Source organism: Salvelinus fontinalis, chromosome 31 (genome assembly GCF_029448725.1).
Source record: "Salvelinus fontinalis isolate EN_2023a chromosome 31, ASM2944872v1, whole genome shotgun sequence".
Classification (NCBI taxonomy): Eukaryota; Metazoa; Chordata; class Actinopteri; order Salmoniformes; family Salmonidae; genus Salvelinus; species Salvelinus fontinalis.
In genome coordinates, this window is record NC_074695.1 from 21824849 (window position 1) to 21843094 (window position 18246).

At 45.5% G+C, this 18246-nt stretch overlaps 1 protein-coding gene across 2 annotated transcripts in view; it reads left to right on the top strand.

Moving 5' to 3' along the window:
* LOC129829812 (membrane-associated guanylate kinase, WW and PDZ domain-containing protein 3-like) overlaps nt 1–18246 on the top strand; it is a 360522-nt gene that overhangs the window by 307189 nt on the left and 35087 nt on the right. For both annotated transcript variants that reach the window (XM_055891748.1, XM_055891747.1), the window contains exons 6-8: nt 1024–1103; nt 2960–3017; nt 4728–4834. In XM_055891748.1, coding sequence (XP_055747723.1) covers nt 1024–1103; nt 2960–3017; nt 4728–4834 — 245 coding nt within the window. The remainder of the gene's footprint in view (nt 1–1023; nt 1104–2959; nt 3018–4727; nt 4835–18246) is intronic.

Consider the following 18246-nt stretch of genomic DNA (forward strand, 5'->3'; position numbering starts at 1 on the left):
CCAATTGTGCTTCGCCCCACGGACCTCCCGGTCGCGACCGGCTGCGACAGAGCCTGGGCGCGAACCCAGAGACTCTGGTGGCACAGCTAGCGCTGCGATGCAGTGCCCTAGACCACTGTGCCACCCGGGAGGCCCCAACAATAGTATTATTTTTATTATAATTATGGAAGAGGATTTGTGAAATTATTCATTATTTTAACCCATCTATCGTCTAGAATACAGGTGTATTTTTTTCCTGTGTTTGATGTGATGGTACTTGGCTTGGGCTTAAAGCGCTGGGCCTCTCCCTCCATTGCTTACCAGTCAGTCTGTTTGTGTGGCTCACACAGCCTACAGAAGTCAGGGCCAGGTGCTGTAGCCTGCCTAAAATCAATAGCCCATTCTCGCTTCACAGGAGACAATTCGGCAAATGAAATGCCCCCAGAGGCCTGCTCTCTTTGCTCTCTGTGTTCGGCTCTACCTTTCCCTCCTTTCCCCTCTCCTTTCCTCCATCCCTCCTTCCATTCCTCCATCAAAGGAACTATCTGCCTCTATTCGGTTCTGACTACCTCTCCCTACCTACATCTGTCCCTCCCTCCCTCCCTCCCTCCCTCCCTCCCCTCCCTCCCTCCCTCCCTCCGTCCCTCCCTCCCTCCATCTCTCCCTCCCTCCCTCCCTCCATCTCTCCCTCCCTACCTCCCTCCCTCCCTCCATCTCTCCCTCCCTCCCTCCCTCCATCTCTCCCTCCCTCCATCTCTCCCTCCCTCCATCTCTTCCTACCTCCATCCCTCCCTCAAAGGCACCTGCTCCTTTTGTTCTTTCCCTGAAAGAGCCATTGGATTCCAAAATAATTACATAAGTTTGTGTTTTTGAAGGGCCCTTTATTTAGATTTGTTTGGGGGTTGGCAGAATGGTTAGGGAGCGCAAGGGGACAGTTGTTTCCAAATACTGGCTGGTGAATAGCTAGCTATAGTTCACCTAGTTGTTGTGGTGTTGTGATGCTTTTTGTTCAGCTTGTAAAGTTGTGCCTCTCTGTCTCCACAGTCACAACACCAAGACCACTACCTGGCTGGACCCCAGGCTGGCCAAGAAGGCCAAGCCCCCGGAGAGGTGTGAGGATGGAGGTGAGAATCTCTCTCACACACACACACACACACACACACACACACACACACACACACACACACACACACACACACACACACACACACACACACACACACACACACACACACACGTTCTCATATACAGACGGTGTAGTAGCACTAATCTTTCTTACACAAGCATCTTGTAGCAATATTTCACTCACATGCACTCATTCACCCTCACTACTCTCTCTCACTCACACACACATTACTGTCCACAGTCTGAATAGACCACATTAAACATACTGTAATTATGAGTGGAGACCCCCTATGCCACAGAGGTGTGTGACCTACAGTATAGACAAACACACATACAGACTGTCAACCACTAAGCAGGACCCAGCCTGCCCCTGTCCCTAATGGCTTGTGGGAGACCTGCGGAGAGCTCATCAGCGCTGTATCTCTGAAAAGGCAATTCCACAGTCTCCTCTTGCGTGAAGCACTCTTTCCCCCTGCATGTGTTCGTCACAGGACAGCACACACTCCAGATTCCACTCACACACCGCTGGGAAAAGACAAACCATCATTTTTTTCAGCATGGGCATAACAACTACACATTTCCTTGCTTCCAACTACACATTCTCTCTCTCTCTCTCTCTCTCTCTCTCTCTCTCTCTCTCCTCCTCTCTCACTCTCCCCTCTCTCACTCTCTCACTCTCCCCTCTCTCTCTCTCTCACTCTCTCACTCTCCCCTCTCTCACTCTCCCCTCTCTCTCTCTCCCCTCTCCCCTCTCTCTCTCTCCCCTCTCTCTCTCTCCCCTCTCTCTCTCTCTCTCTCTCTCTCTCACTCTCCCCTCTCTCTCTCTCACTCTCCCCTCTCTCTCTCTCTCACTCTCCCCTCTCTCTCTCTCACTCTCCCCTCTCTCACTCTCCCCTCTCTCACTCTCCCCTCTCTCTCTCTCCCCTCTCTCTCTCTCCCCTCTCTCTCTCTCCCCTCTCTCTCTCTCTCTCTCTCTCCCCTCTCTCTCTCTCTCTCTCTCAATTCAAGGGCTTTATTGGCATGGAAAACAAATGTTAACATTGCCAAAGCAACTGAAGTAGATAATAAACAAAAGTGAAATAAACAATCAAATGTAACAGTAAACATTACACTCACAGAAGTTCCTAAAGAATAAAGACATTTCAAATGTCATATTATGTCTATATACAGTGTTGTAACAATGTGCAAATAGTTAATGAAAATAAATATACATAAATATGGGTTGTATTTACAATGGTGTTTGTTCTTCACTGGTTGCCCTTTTCTTGTGGCAACAGGTCACAAATATTGCTGCTGTGATGGCACACTGTGGAATTTCACCCAGTAGATATGGGAGTTTATCAAAATTGGGTTTGTTTTTGAATTCTTTGTGGATCTGTGTAAACTGAAGGAAATATGTGTCTCTAATATGGTCATACATTTGGCAGGTTAGGAAGTGCAGCTCAGTTTCCACCTCATTTTGTGGGCAGTGTGCACATAGCCTGTCTTTTCTTGAGAGCCAGGTCTGCCTACGGCGGCCTTTCTCAATAGCAAGGCTATGCTCACTGAGTCTGTACATAGTCAAAGCTTTCCTTAAGTTTGGGTCAGTCACAGTGGTCAGGTATTCTGCAACTCTCTCTGTCTGTCTCTGTGTCTCTCTTTGTCTATCGCTTTTCTCTTTGCCTCCCTCCCTCTCCCCCTCTCCCCTCTCTCTCTCTGTCTCTCACTCTTTCTCTCTTTCTTCTCGCTCTTCTCTCTCTACCCCCTTCCATTTACAGCTGTGTGTCTCATTGCGTGTGTAGATGATGTACCAGTTGTTCCAGAGCTTTAGCAGCACAATGATTTGCATCTGCTTCTGTCTGTCTCTTGCCTGCAGAACTTCCGTATGGCTGGGAAAAGATTGAGGACCCACAGTATGGAATCTACTACGTGGAGTACGTACACCTCTCCTGATAGTTGTGGTTTTACAGGAAGTAGTGGCATGGTTATTATTTGATAATAACAAGTGTTTGTTTCATGAGCTGGGATGAGCTGGGATTTCTGTACACCAAGTTGAAGTCATTGAGAGATGCTGGAGATGCTGGACAGGCAGACCTGCGCTTGTGAGGCTGTCAGTTAGTGTGCTTTTCAAGCCTGTAGTAGCAGTTGAGAAGATGGACTAAGGACAGCTGGCCTTCCCATACAGCATTCCTGAGCTCTGCAGGGGTGCCACTGCCTGGTTCAGGGGGCACTGGGGGTCCAGAGAATGAGTGATGCTCACCGCCTCGCCTCACTGACAAATGCACACTGGCACACAGTTTAGCCAGCATGGCCTCCAATGGGAGTAGCAGGAAGGAGTATTCTGAGGAGAGGAAACGAGGATCACCGGGACAACCAGGGCTTTTTTCCCTCTTTTTGTTTTGAATGAATACGGTAAAACACAATGGATCATTATGTTCTAACTAAAGTAGAGAACGAGTCATGGCAATCAGAAGAACATAGAGGACTGAGCACACTCAGTCACGGAGGAGCACTTCTGTTCTTTGATTGGATAGTGAGGATAACTCTCAGCATGACTCATGCCCAACAAGAGCACAAACAGTACTTTTCTTCGAAACACACACACACACACTGGCACACACACAAATTGACACACGTATAGGACCGCGGGAAGATATTTTGGGTTGGGGTGCTGTCAACAGGGAGTGTATTTTTCTCCGCTCTGCTGAAGTTTTAATTTTTGATTTATCAGGGGCACACACACACACCCACACACACACACACACACACACACATTGTCACACATACACACACTCCGCATGCATGTGATTCAGCGAGCAGAGCAGGAGTGGCATCCCTTCCAAAAAAACTGAGGAACGACTGGGGCTAAGCTACAACTGTTAAAGCACAGGCACATTATGCAGATCAGCTGCTTTCCATGCTTTCCATTCAACCTGGGGGCTCATCTCACAAAGGGCTGGCCTGGGAATCTACAGCTCTACAGCTACAGGGAACAGGAGGACCACAGGCTGCTTTACGGATCCTAGGTCAATCAGATGGGGCTATTGTGGACAGGATATATATCTTGGGTATAGGGTTATTCCACTGATCTTAGATCAGTGGTTATACGTGTCAACAGTACTGCAGTGTCATTTTCTTTGTGGTTTACAGATGAGAAAGTGCTGTGTTGGTGTGTCTCTGATTTGAATAGGATCCCTGTGATGTAATATAAGCTTGGTACCAGAGGTTTGCAATGACTGGATAGTGCTCTGGGATGTCACCAGACTGTACTGTGTAAGGGTACTGTGAAACAGACAAAACTGTTTTGAGTTTTGGTCACGACACAAACCATTGAAGAAAACGGCTCCAGAGAGATGAGAGATTACTTGGCTTTTGTGTTGCTGCCAAATTAAGAGATCCAGAGAACTGTGTGTCATAGCTCTAGGAGGAGAAGGAAAACATTGAAATAAGGCTGTGAAAACATATAAGCCTCACTATCTTTTGGTCGGTTTCACCTTCTCTAAGATTTATGAAGTGTGTATTAGTCCTCGCTTGAGGTTGTATTTTTTTGTGTTTTTTATACAGTATGTACAGTAGCACTCTATGCATGTAATACTGATCTCTCCAGTGAGTATTCTGTCTTGTCCCTTGTCTCTGTGTTGCAGCCATATCAATCAGAAGACCCAGTTTGAGAACCCAGTCCTGGAAGCCAAGAGGAAACTGAGCCTGGACACCCCCTCCCCTGGACTGCAGGGGGTTAACCCACCATCAGGTAACACTTCTCTGCCAGCCCTGGGTCACCATAGATTCAAATGAAAACTGCTCATTGTCATGGTCACTAACTAGTATACCACTTATTATGAAGCAGTGTGTTTAATTCATTGAACATATTAAATGAATTGAGTGTTTAATTGGGCATGCATTCTGTATGCTAGTGTCTATTGGAACAGAACCTAAATCCAGAATGTCAGAATTGTTCCTAATCAGATCCCCTTAGCTTAGAGATGATGTCAGTGTAGACGCCAAATACACAACGTGCCACTTGGACCACTTGTCGTTGTAGTGTCTACTGTCTAAAGATAATCATGACAGTTGCAGTCAGTGAGGGCAGTACCAAGTGGCCATCGTAACAATGGTATTAAAATGGTACTAATGGATAGTAACCACTTTACTTCAAATGTATTTTGACAAGTATGTTGTGAAGTAGAGAAGGCACTCGTTTTGCTCACAGCTCTCTTGCACGAAAAGCTTTTGTCTGTCCCCGTCACTCATCGCTTCAAACACTTCACACTGCCGAAGGAGAGATCCAAAGAGCAACAGAGTCATGAGAGAGACAAGAGAGTCTGAGAGAAAGAGCGAGTCATGAGACAGAGAAGAGAAGAGAGGGAGCGAGAGTCATGAGAGAGACAGAGAAGAGAGAGAGCGAGAGTCATGAGAGAGACAGAGAAGAGAGAGAGCAAGAGAAAGAGCGAGTCATGAGAGAGACAGAGAAGAGAGAGAGCAAGAGAAAGAGCGAGTCATGAGAGAGACAGAGAAGAGAGAGAGCGAGAGTCATGAGAGAGACAGAGAAGAGAGAGAGCAAGAGAAAGAGCGAGTCATGAGAGAGACAGAGAAGAGAGAGAGCGAGAGTCATGAGAGAGACAGAGAAGAGAGAGAGCAAGAGAAAGAGCGAGTCATGAGAGAGACAGAGAAGAGAGAGAGCGAGAGTCATGAGAGAGACAGAGAAGAGAGAGAGCAAGAGAAAGAGCGAGTCATGAGAGAGACAGAGAAGAGAGAGAGCGAGAGTCATGAGAGAGACAGAGAAGAGAGAGAGCAAGAGAAAGAGCGAGTCATGAGAGAGACAGAGAAGAGAGAGAGCGAGAGTCATGAGAGAGACAGAGAAGAGAGAGAGCAAGAGAAAGAGCGAGTCATGAGAGAGACAGAGAAGAGAGAGAGCGAGAGTCATGAGAAAGACAGAGAAGAGAGCGTGTTGGACATAGAAAGTTTTCTTAATCGTGGTAGTTTGATGTCAATGGATTGACAGATCAATTAGAATGTAGTAGTTGTAAATTACATAATGATTGACTCATCCTCTCAGGACCACTTCCTCTAAGTAATGTCCCCGAGACATTCTGTACTCTAACCACACTGTTAGTCAGCATTCAGCTCTGATCAAAATCTAATTTTATTGGTCACATCTACATTGTAGAATAGTAAAATTATATTGTGGGTATAGTGAAATGCCTGTGCTTCTAGCTCTGACAGTGCAGTAATATCTAACAAGTAATATCTAACAAATTACACAACATATACCCAATACACACACATCTAAGTAGGAAGTAATTAAGACTATATACATATGGATGAACGATGTCAGAGCGGAACGGACTAAGATACAGTAGAATAGTATAGAATACAGTATATACATATGAGTAATGCAAGATATGTAAACAGTATTATGTGAATGAGATACCATTGAATAGTATAGAAAACAGTATATACAGTTGAAGTCGGGAGTTTACATACACCTTAGCCAAAACACATTTAAACTCAGTTTTTCACAATTCCTGACATTTAATCCTAGTAAAAATTCCCAGTTTTAGGTCAGTTAGGATCACTACTTTATTTTAAGAATGTGAAATGTGTAACAGCAGTCTAAGTCGTCCTCCTCCTCAGACGAGGAGAGGCGAGAAGGATCAGAGGACCAATACGCAGCGTGGTAATTTTCCATAATGAATTTAATCAACACTAAACAATACACTATACAAAATAACAAAAGAACGTACCGTCACAGTCCTAGCTGGTGCAGAACACAAACACAGAGACAGGAAATAACCACCCACAATCCCCAACACAATACAAGCCACCTATATATGATTCTCAATCAGGGACAATGATTGACAGCTGTCTCTGATTGAGAACCATATCAGGCTGAACATAGAAACAGACGAACTAGACACACAACATAGAATACCCACCCCAACTCACACCCTGACCAACTAAACACATACAAAACAACAGAAAACAGGTCAGGAATGTGACAAAATGTCAGAATAATAGCAGAGAGAAGGATTTATTTCAGCTTTTATTTCTTTCATCACATTCCCAGTGGGTCAGAAGTTTACATACACTCAATTAGTATTTGGTAGCATTGCCTTTAAATTGTTTAACTTGGGTCAAACGATTCGGGTAGCCTTCCACAAGCTTCCCACAATAAGTTGGGTGAATTTTGGCCCATTCCTCCTGACAGAGCTGGTGTAACTGAGTCAGGTTTGTAGGCCTCCTTGCTCGCACACGCTTTTTCAGTTCTGCCCGCAAATTTTCTATAGGAATGAGGTCAGTGCTTTTTGTGATGGCCACTCCAATACCTTGACTTTGTTGTCCATAAGCCACTTTGCCACAACTTTGGAAGTATGCTTGGGGTCATTGTCCATTTGGAAGACCCATTTGCGACCAAGCTTTAACTTCCTGACTGATGTCTTGAGATGTTGCTTCAATATATCCACATAATATTCCTACCTCATGATGCCATCTATTTTGTGAAGTGCACCAGTCCCTCCTGCAGCAAAGCACCCCCACAACATGATGCTGCCACCCCGTGCTTCACGTTTGGGATGGTGTTCTTTGGCTCGCAAGCCTCCCCCTTTTTCCTCCAAACATAACAATGGTCATTATGGCCAAACAGTTCTATTTTTGTTTCATCAGACCAGAGGACATTTCTCCAAAAAGTATGATCTTTGTCCCCATGTGCAGTTGCAAACCGTAGTCTGGCTTTTTTATGGCGGTTTTGGAGCAGTGGCTTCTTCCTTGCTGAGCGGCCTTTCAGGTTATGTCGATATAGGACTCGTTTTACTGTGGATCTAGATACTTTTGTACCTGTTTCCTCCAGCATCTTCACAAGGTCCTTTGCTGTTGTTCTGGGATTGATTTGCACTTTTTGCACGAAAGTACGTTCATCTCTAGGAGACAGAGCGCCTATCCTTCCTGAGCGGTATGACGGCTGCGTGGTCCCATGGTGTTTATAAGTGCGTACTATTGTTTGTACAGATGAACGTGGTACCTTCAGGCGTTTGGAAATAGCTCCCAAGGATGAGCCAGACTTGTGGAGGTCTACAAAAAATGTTCTGAGGTCTTGGCTGATTTCTTTCGATTATCCCATGATGTCAAGCAAAGAGGCACTGAGTTTGAAGGTATGCCTTGAAATACATCCACAGGTACACCTCCAATTGACTCAAATGATGTCAATTAGCCTATCAGAAGCTTCTAAAGCCATGACATAATTTTCTGGAATTTTCAGAGCTATTTAAAGGCACAGTCATCTTAGTGTATGTAACTTCTGACCCACTGGAATTCTGATACAGTGAATTATAAGTGAAATAACCTGTCTGTAAACAATTGTTGGAAAAATTACTTGTGTCATGCACAAAGTAGATGTCCTAACCGACTTGTCAAAACTATAGTTTGTTAACAAGACATTTGTGGAGTGGTTGAGAAACGAGTTTTAATGACTCCAACCTAAGTGTATGTCAACTTCTGACTTCAACTGTCTGAAATGAGTAATGTCAGATATGTTATATTATTAAAATGACCAGTGTTCAATTCCTTAAAGTGGCCAGTGATTTATAGTCTATGCCTATAGGCAGCAGCATCTAATGTGCTAGTGATGGCTGTTTAACAGTCTGATGGCCTTGAGATAGAAGTTGTTTTTCAGTCTTTTGGTCCCAGCTTTGATGCACCTGTACTAACCTCGCCTTCTGGATGAATTGGGGTGAATAGACAGTGGCTCGGATGGTTGATGTCCTTGATAATCTTTTTGGTTTTCCTGTGACATCGGGTGATGTAGGTGTACTGGAGGGGCGGGTAGTTTGCCCCCGGTGATGCGTAAACGTTTGTGAGGGTTTTAGGTGACAAGCCAAATTTATTTAGCCTCCTGAGGTTGAAGAGGCTCTGTTGCGCCTTCTTCACCACTCTGTCTGTGTGGGTGGTCCATTTCAGTTTGTCAGTGATGTGTACGCCAATGAACTTAAAGCTTTCCACCTTCTCCACTGCGGTCTCGTTGATGTAGATAGGGGGGTGCAACCTCTGCTGTTTCCTGAAGTCCACGATCATCTCCTTTGTTTTGTTGACGTTGAGTGAGAGGTTGTTTTCCAGGCACCACAATCCCAGAGCCCTCACCTCCTCCCTGTAAGCTGTCTAGGGCTGTCTTGTTTTGAGTGGGCGTGGATTTCAAGGTTTTCAGTGATTCTCTTATGTTCAATAAGTCTGTAAGGATATTGATCAATCAATCAATGAAATGTATTTATAAAGCCCTTTTTACATCAGCAGTTTTCACTAGTCCTCTTCTGGCTGTGTTGGGTGGAGATTACAAGAGTACATGTCCATTGAGGCCAGCTCATTCTTCAAGATGTTCAACCATTCATCGATGACCAGCAGGGTCCAATAGTAATCACAGTGATTGTAGAGGTTGCAACAGGTTAGCACCTCAGGTGTAAATTGAGGGAGGGAGATGACCAGGGGGACTGGGGCAGCCAGGAGTCGTCAGGCCAGGTAGTCCTGAGGCATGGCCTCCAGCTGTTTGTTTCGAAATTCTATGGACAATAAAGAAGCCTGTGTCTTGTGACTGTAGCGTACGTGTAGGTATGTACGGCAAGACCAAATCGGAGAGATGGGTAGGAGCAAGTCCATGTAATGTTTTTTAGTTTAACAGTAAAATCATGAAATCAGCCCTAGCCTTGACAGGAAGCCAGTGTAGAGGCTAGAGTAATATTATCTGGAGTAATATGATAAACATTTTGGGCTCTAGTCAAGATTTTAGCAGACGTATTTAGCACTAACTGAAGTTTATTTAGTGCCTGATCCAGGTAGCCGTAGAGTAGAGCATTGCAGAAATCTAATCTTGAAGTGACAAAAGCAGGGATTATCTTTTCTGCATAATTTTTGGACAAAACATTTCTGATTTAGGCAGCGTTACGAAGATGGAAAAAAGCAGCTCTTTAAATATTTTTTATACGTTCGTCAAAAGACAAATCAGGGTCCAGAGTAATGCCGAGGTCCTTCAGTTTTGTTTAACTACTGTACAACCATTGAGATTCATTGTCAGATTCGACAGCAGATCTCTTTGTTTCTTGGGTCGTAGAATTAGCATCTCTGTTTTATATAGTTTAAAATAATATGCCTGCATCCACTTTCTCATGCCTGAATCACAGGCTTTCAGGGTTGGCAATTTTGGGGCTTCATCATGTTTCATCTACGTGTAGACCAATTAGGGTTTAAAATCTCTCAAAAAGAATGTGGTGATCGATCGTGTCGAAAGCGTCACGAAGGTCTAGGAGCACGAGGACAGACGCAGAGGCTTGGTCTGACGCAATTAACACGTAATTTACCACCTTCACGAGTGCGGTCTCAGTACTATGATGGGGTCTTAAACCAGGCTGGAGCGTTTTGTATACATTATTTGTCTTCAGGAAGGCAGAGAGTTACTGAGCAACAGCTTTTTATAAAATGTTTGCGCTGAATGGGAGATTTGATATAGGCCTATATCTTTTTAACTAATCTGTGTCAAGGTTTGGCTTTTTCAGGAGAGGCTTTATTTACTGCCACTTTTAGTGAATTTGGTACACATCCGGAGGATTGGGAGCCGTTTACTTTGTTCAACATAGGAGGGCCAAGCACAGGAAGTAGCTCTTTCAGTAGTTTAGTAGGATTATGGTCCAGAAGACAGTTGGAAGGTTTAGAGGCCATGACTGTTTTTGTGACTGTGTAGAGAGATACAGGATAAAAAAACTTGAGCGTCTTCATTGAGCTGAAGTCCTGACAGTTATGTGCAGTCTCAGGACAACTGAGTTTTTCAAAGAGGAGTCCATCATTTTTCTAATGATCATGATATTTTTGCCAAAAAAGTTCATGAATTCATGAAGGCCATCTTCACTTGGGGAATCCTGCTTTTTTGAGGCGTCACTACAGACCCAGTTTCAATCCAAGGTTGTGTCACCACCGGCTGTGACCGGGAGTCTCATAGGGCGGCGACAATTGGCCCAGCGTCATCCTGGTTAGAGGAGGGTTTGGCCGGGGGGGGGGGGGCTTTACTTGGCTCATTGCGCTCTCCCGAGCCCATTGGGGAGTTGCAGAGATGAGACTAGATCAGATTTGTATCGCAATTGGATATCACGAAATTGGGGAGAAAAAAGGAGTAAAATACAAAAACAAATACAAAAATACAAAAGAAGTTGAGTAGACTCCATAGATTTCATGACTAGAACCTCAAAAGAGATATTTGCTGTCAGAAATGTTAGCAACACCTCTGCCTTTGCAGGATGCGCAGGGGGTTTGGTCACTGGTGTAACCAGGAGGAGAGGCCTTATTTAGCTCAGTAAATTCATCACACTTAAGCCATGTTTCAGTCAGACCAATCACATCAAGTTAATTTGACTATGACTGCCTTGGAAGTGAGGGATCAAACATTAAGTAATCCCATTTTGAGATGTGAAGTATTATCACAATCTATTTCATGAATGACACACATGGAGGTCTTTATTCCAGTGAGATTGCTTAGGCGAACACTACCATGTTTAGTTTTGCCCGACCTAGATCGAGTCACAGACACAGTCTCAATCGGGGAAACTGAGCTGACTACACTGACTGTGCTAGGGGCAGACTAACAGCCTGCTGCCTGGCCTGCACCTTATCTCATTTTGGAGCTAGAGGAGTTAAATAAAATGAGAACACCCCTCCAACTAGGATGAAGTCGGTCACTCTTCAGTAGACCAGGCTTGGTCCTGTTTGTGGGTGAGTCCCATAAAGATGGACAATCATCTACAAATTCAATCTTTTGGGAAGAGCAGAAAACAGTTTTCAACCAGCGATTGAGTTGTTCAAGTCTGCTGCAGAGCTCATCACTCCCCCTAACGCCCTCTAACTGGGATTGATCACCTAGCCATTGATGTTTCTCTGCTGAGCCAACTCGGTGATGCCCAGTTGCCCACAGAACGGAATTGAACATGGGTCAGACCAGATAGTGACAATGGTCTGACCACAGAGGCTGACTCACAAAAAGGCCTAGGCCCTATCAGCACTACCTCTCTCTGTACCAGCTCTTCCAGACACCCTTCAGGCTGCTATTTTGACTGGTACAGCATTAGCATCCAGAGGCTATTGGAGGGGTAAGCACAGTGTATGTGTGATTTCTACACCACCAGAGACCCCCTCTTTAGCCTGGAGGCCCTTACTGTCACTGCCACAGGAACCTACTGCACTGTAGCAGGCTGCTAATGCTGTCCTGGAACAGACCACAATAACCCCAATAACAGAAACTACGATGAAACCTTAAAACACCCACAGATTGTGGAAGGATGCAGGCTTTGCTGCTTTGCTCTGTGTCATTCCTGAGGGGTAGGTCCTTGGAGGTGTCTTTATTTGCACGCTTTGTACAAAATAATAAAATGCAGTACGACAGGATCTTTATAAAACACACCTACTCATTCAAGGGTTTTTATTTATACTTTTCCAATCCATCTTAATTGGGTTGATGGCGGGTGATTGTGGAGGCCAGGTCATCTGATGCAGCGCTCCATCACTCTCCTTCTTGGTAAAATTGCCCTTACACAGCCTGGAGGTGTGTTTTGAGTCATTGTCCTGTTCAAAAATAAATGATAGTCCCACTAAGCACAAACCAGATGGGATGGCGTATCACTGCAGAATGCTGTGGTAGCCATGCTGGTTAAGTGTACCTTGAATTCTAAACAAATTACAGTTCAGTGTCACCAGCAAAGCACCCCCACACCATCACACCTCCTCCACCATGCTTCACGGTGGGAACCACACATGTGGAGATCCTCCGTTCACCTACTCTGCGTCTCACAAAGACACAGCGGTCAAATATGGACTTATCAGACCAAAGGACAGATTTCCATCGGTTCGAATGTCCATTGTATACCGCCACTACCTTGTCACAACACAACTGAATGGTTCAAACGCATTAAGAAGGAAAGAAATTCCACAAATTAACTTTTAACAAGGCACAGCTGTTAATTGAAATGCGTTCCAGGTGACTACCTCATGATTTTATTTTATTTTATTTGGATCTCTTTTAGTGTTCTGAGGTCCCCATTTGGACTAATCTTCCAAGAGTCCTTAAACATTCAAATACAATTTATAATACGAACACATTTCCACATATAACACACTATTACAAACATACATAATATACTAACATAATGACCCAATAAATACTCAATCTAAAAAAATATTGATTCTTCATCTACTATAGTCCCACAACATTTCTATGTATTATATTTAAATTGTTTTAAAATCATGTTTACATTTATATATTGAAAGGTTTCTAGTTAATTTATTCAATTTCTTTATTGCTCTAATCGAAATGTTCTTTTGCCTATTTCTCTTTTCTGTCTGGACAACACATAGATGGTGGACAATCTATTCCTAGTATTTACAGAATGTCTGTCACTTACCAACTGAATACCGTTGTGAATAGAACTTGGCCGTTTTAAATGATGTATATGATGAAATAAAATAAGCATGTTCCTTTCAATTATCTTGTCGATTGATGACCAACCAAGAACATTGTGCATGAATACAACAGAAGAACCATATCTCCACCTTAAAACAATCCTTGCTGCTTTGTTCTGTGCATTCTGCAGCCTCCTAACTTCACTTGATGATGCATTTCCCCAGACCACAGAACAGTAGTTCACCTGACTCTGTCATGTTCCTGACCTGTTTTCTGTTAGTTTTGTATGTGTTAGTTGGTCAGGACGTGAGTTTGGGTGGGCAGTCTATGTTTTCTGTTTCTATGTTTGTTTAAGGGTTGCCTGGTATGGCTCTCAATTAGAGGCAGGTGTTTGGCGTTTCCTCTAATTGAGAGTCATATTAAGGTAGGTTGTTTCACATTGTTTGTTGTGGGTGGTTGTCTCCTGTGTCTGTGTATGTCGTTGCGCCACACGGGACTGTTGTCGGTTTGTTTGTTTTTTTCGGTTTATGTAGTCTGTTCCTGTTTCATGCGTTCTTCGTTATATGTAAGTTCTTACGTTCAGGTGCGTCTACGTCGTTTGTTGTTTTGTAGTTAATCAAGTATAGTTCGTTTTTTTGTCTTCGTTGTTTTGTCGTGTCTAAATAAATATCATGTCTAAGTATCACGCTGCGTCTTGGTTCAATCCATGCTCCTCCTCTTCGGATGAAGAGGAAGAGGAGAACCGTTACAGAACCACCCACCGATCCAGAACCAAGCAGCATGAGTTCGAGCAGTGGACATGGGAGGACGTGTTAAATGGAAAAGGTTGCTACACATGGGAGGAGATCCGAGCTGGACGAGATCGCCTTCCATGGGAACAGCTGGAGGCGATTAGGAGAGCGGAGGCAACTGGAGAGAGAGACCGGATTTATGAAGGTACGCAGCTAGCACGGAAGCCCGTGAAGAAACCCCAAAAATTTATTGGGGGGGGCTAAGAGGTAGTGGGCCAAGGGCAGGTAGGAGACCTGCGTCCACTTCCCAGGCTAACCGTGGAGAGCGGGAGTACGGGCAGACGCCGTGTTACGCAGTAGAGCGCACGGTGTCTCCTGTACGTGTGCATAGCCCAGTGCGGGTTATTCCACCTCCCCGCACTGGTAGGGCTAGATTGGGCATTGAGCCAGGTGCCATGATGCCGGCTCAACGCGTCTGGTCTCCAGTGCGTCTCCTCGGGCCGGCATACATGGCACCAGCCTTACGTATGGTGTCCCCGGTTCGCCTACATAGCCCGGTGCGGGTTATTCCACCTCCCCGCACTGGTCGGCCGACGGGGAGCATTCAACCAGGTAAGGTTGGGCAGGCTCAATGCTCATGGGAGCCAGTACGCTTGCACGGTCCGGTATTTCCGGCGCTACCTCCCCGCCCCAGCCCAGTACCACCAGTGCCTACACCACGCACCAGGCTTCCAGTGTGTTTTCAGAACCCTGTTCCTTCTCCACGCACTCTTCCTATGGTGCGTGTCTCCAGCCCAGTGCCTCCAGTTCCGGCACCACGCACTAAGCCACCTGTGCGTCTCCAGAGCCCTGTACACACTGTTCCTTCTCCCCGTACTCGTCCTGATGTGCGTGCCCTCAGCCCGGTGCCACCAATGCCGGTACCACACACCAGGCAAATAGTACGCTTTGAGAGTCCAGTGTGCCCTGTCCCTGCTCCCCGCACTAGCATGAAGGTGCGTGTACTTAGCCCGGTGCCTCCAGTTTCGGCACCACGCACCAGGTCTACAGTGCGTCTCATCCGGCCAGAGCCAGCCGTCTCACCAGCGCCATCTGAGCCATCCGTCTCCTCAGTGCCGTCTGAGCCATCCGTCTGCCCAGTGCCGTCTGAGCCATCCGTCTGCCCAGTGCCGTCTGAATCATCCGTCTGCCCAGTGCCGTCTGATCCATCCGTCATCCCATTGCCGTCTGCGCCATCCGTCTGCCCAGTGCCGTCTGAGCCATCCGTCTGCCCCGAGCCATTAGAGCCGCCCGTCTGTCCCGAGCCGTCAGAGCCGTTAGTCAGTCAGGAGCCGCTAGAGCCATTCGTCAGTCAGGATCTGCCAGAGCCGCCAACCAGACAGGATCTGCCAGAGCCGCCAACCAGACAGGATCTGCCAGAGCCGCCAACCAGACAGGATCTGCCAGAGCCGCCAACCAGACAGGATCTGCCAGAGCCGCCAACCAGACAGGATCTGCCAGAGCCGCCAGCCAGACAGGATCTGCCAGAGCCGTCAGCCAGCCATGAGCGTCCAGAGCCGTCAGCCAGCCATGAGCGTCCAGAGCCGTCAGCCAGCCATGAGCGTCCAGAGCCGTCAGCCAGCCTTGAGCGTCCAGAGCCGTCAGCCAGCCTTGAGCGTCCAGAGCCGTCAGCCAGCCATGAGCGTCCAGAGCCGTCAGCCAGCCATGAGCGTCCAGAGCCGTCAGCCAGCCATGAGCGTCCAGAGCCGTCAGCCAGCCATGAGCGTCCAGAGCCGTCAGCCAGCCATGAGCGTCCAGAGCCGTCAGCCAGCCATGAGCGTCCAGAGCTGCCATGTATCCAGAACTGCCCCTCAGTCCAGAGCTGTCTCTCTGTCCGGAGCTGCCCTTCAGTCCGGAGTTGCCCCTCTATCCTGAGCTACCTCTCTATCTTGACCTACCTCTCTGTCTTGAGCTATCTCTCTGTATTGAGATACCTTATCCTGGTGCTGACCCTTATTTTGAAGTTACCTATTAAGTTAAGTAGGGGTAATAGGAGGGTGGTCATTTTAAGGGGGCGTAAGCTGGGATTGACTATGGTGGGGTGGGGACCTCGCCCAGAGCCTGAGCCACCACCGTGGTCAGACGCCCACCCAGACCCTCCCCTAGACTTTTGGTGGTGCGTTCGGAGTACGCACCTTGAGGGGGGGCTTATGTCACGTTCCTGACCTGTTTTCTGTTAGTTTTGTATGTGTTAGTTGGTCGGGACGTGAGTTTGGGTGGGCAGTCTATGTTTTCTGTTTCTATGTTTGTTTAAGGGTTGCCTGGTATGGCTCTCAATTAGAGGCAGGTGTTTGGCGTTTCCTCTAATTGAGAGTCATATTAAGGTAGGTTGTTTCACATTGTTTGTTGTGGGTGGTTGTCTCCTGTGTCTGTGTATGTCGTTGCGCCACACGGGACTGTTGTCGGTTTGTTTGTTTTTTTCGGTTTATGTAGTCTGTTCCTGTTTCATGCGTTCTTCGTTATATGTAAGTTCTTACGTTCAGGTGCATCTACGTCTTTTGTTGTTTTGTAGTTAATCAAGTATAGTTCGTTTTTTGTCTTCGTTGTTTTGTCGTGTCTAAATAAATATCATGTCTAAGTATCACGCTGCGTCTTGGTTCAATCCATGCTCCTCCTCTTCGGATGAAGAGGAAGAGGAGAACCGTTACAGACTCTCAATTAATGCTTGTGTTATTTGCTGAAGAAATTTTCCTTGTAAATATTTAGCTATCCTTCTGATTATGCATGCTGTTTTAATATTTGTTTTACATAGATTAGTTATTTGAGACGACCATGATAAGCATTTTTCTAGCTGCACTCCCAATAGTTTGGTTTCTGCCACTTCTTCAATTTGTACTCCTCCCATACTTAATTGTATCCCATGCTGTTTTGGCCTTTTCATAGTGAAACAGACCAACATAACTTTGGTTTTCTTGGTGTTTAAAACAAGTTTGTTTTGGCAAACCCACTTCCTAATATTCTCCAAATCTCCTTGTAAAGCTTGCTGTACCTGTTGAACCGATTGTCTTGCTACATAAATTGTAGTATCATCTGCAAATATAGTAGCTTGAGTTTCAGCTAAGGCATAGGGAAGGTCGTTGGTATATATTAAATAGAGAAGTGGACCAAGGCAGCTGCCCTGCGGTATTCCACAGTTTAACACATGAGGGGAAGAAAATGAACCATTTATATAGGTGGACTGTTTCCTGTCAGTTAGATATGACTGTACCCAATTCAATGCTACCTCCTTAAAACCATAATGCATTCATTTTGTCAAAATGATTTCATGATCCACTAAATCAAATGCTGCACTGAAATCTGAAATCATGAAGCTGGTTGACAGAATGCCAAGAGTGTGCAAAGCTGTCATGAAGGCAAAGAGTGGCTACTTTAAAGAATCTCAAATATAAAATATATTTGTATTTGTTTAACACTTTTTTGCTTACTACATGATTCCATATGTGTTATTTCATTGTTTTGATGTCTTCACTATTATTCTATAATGTAGAAAATACTAAAATGTAAGAAAAACCCTTGAATGAGTAGGTGTGTAGCTATAACTGGCATGTTCATGTGTCTCCGGCCATGATCAACTGCAATAACCTAACCTGGGTGGTCTTAACCAATCATAGTGCAGTATGATATGACGGTAGAATGCAACCAATTACAATTCAGTATGTTGACACATACTGTTTGAATATTACAGGAGGTTGTTGGTAAACAAACAGGGTTTGATTGAACAGAGACCCTAGTGTTAGAACCAGATCAACTCAGACCTTTTAGACTGAAGAAACACTCTGCTCTATGCACAGCCTATTGGGACCGAACAAGTCCCAGGCTACATCCCAAATTGCACCCTATTCCCTTTATATTACACTAATTTTGACCAGGGCTCTTGTCAAAAGTAGTGTACTCTAAAGGGAATAGGGTGCCATTTGAGAAGTGCCCCCAGTTAGTCCAGCTTCTGTCCAGCTAAAAGAGCTTATTTCC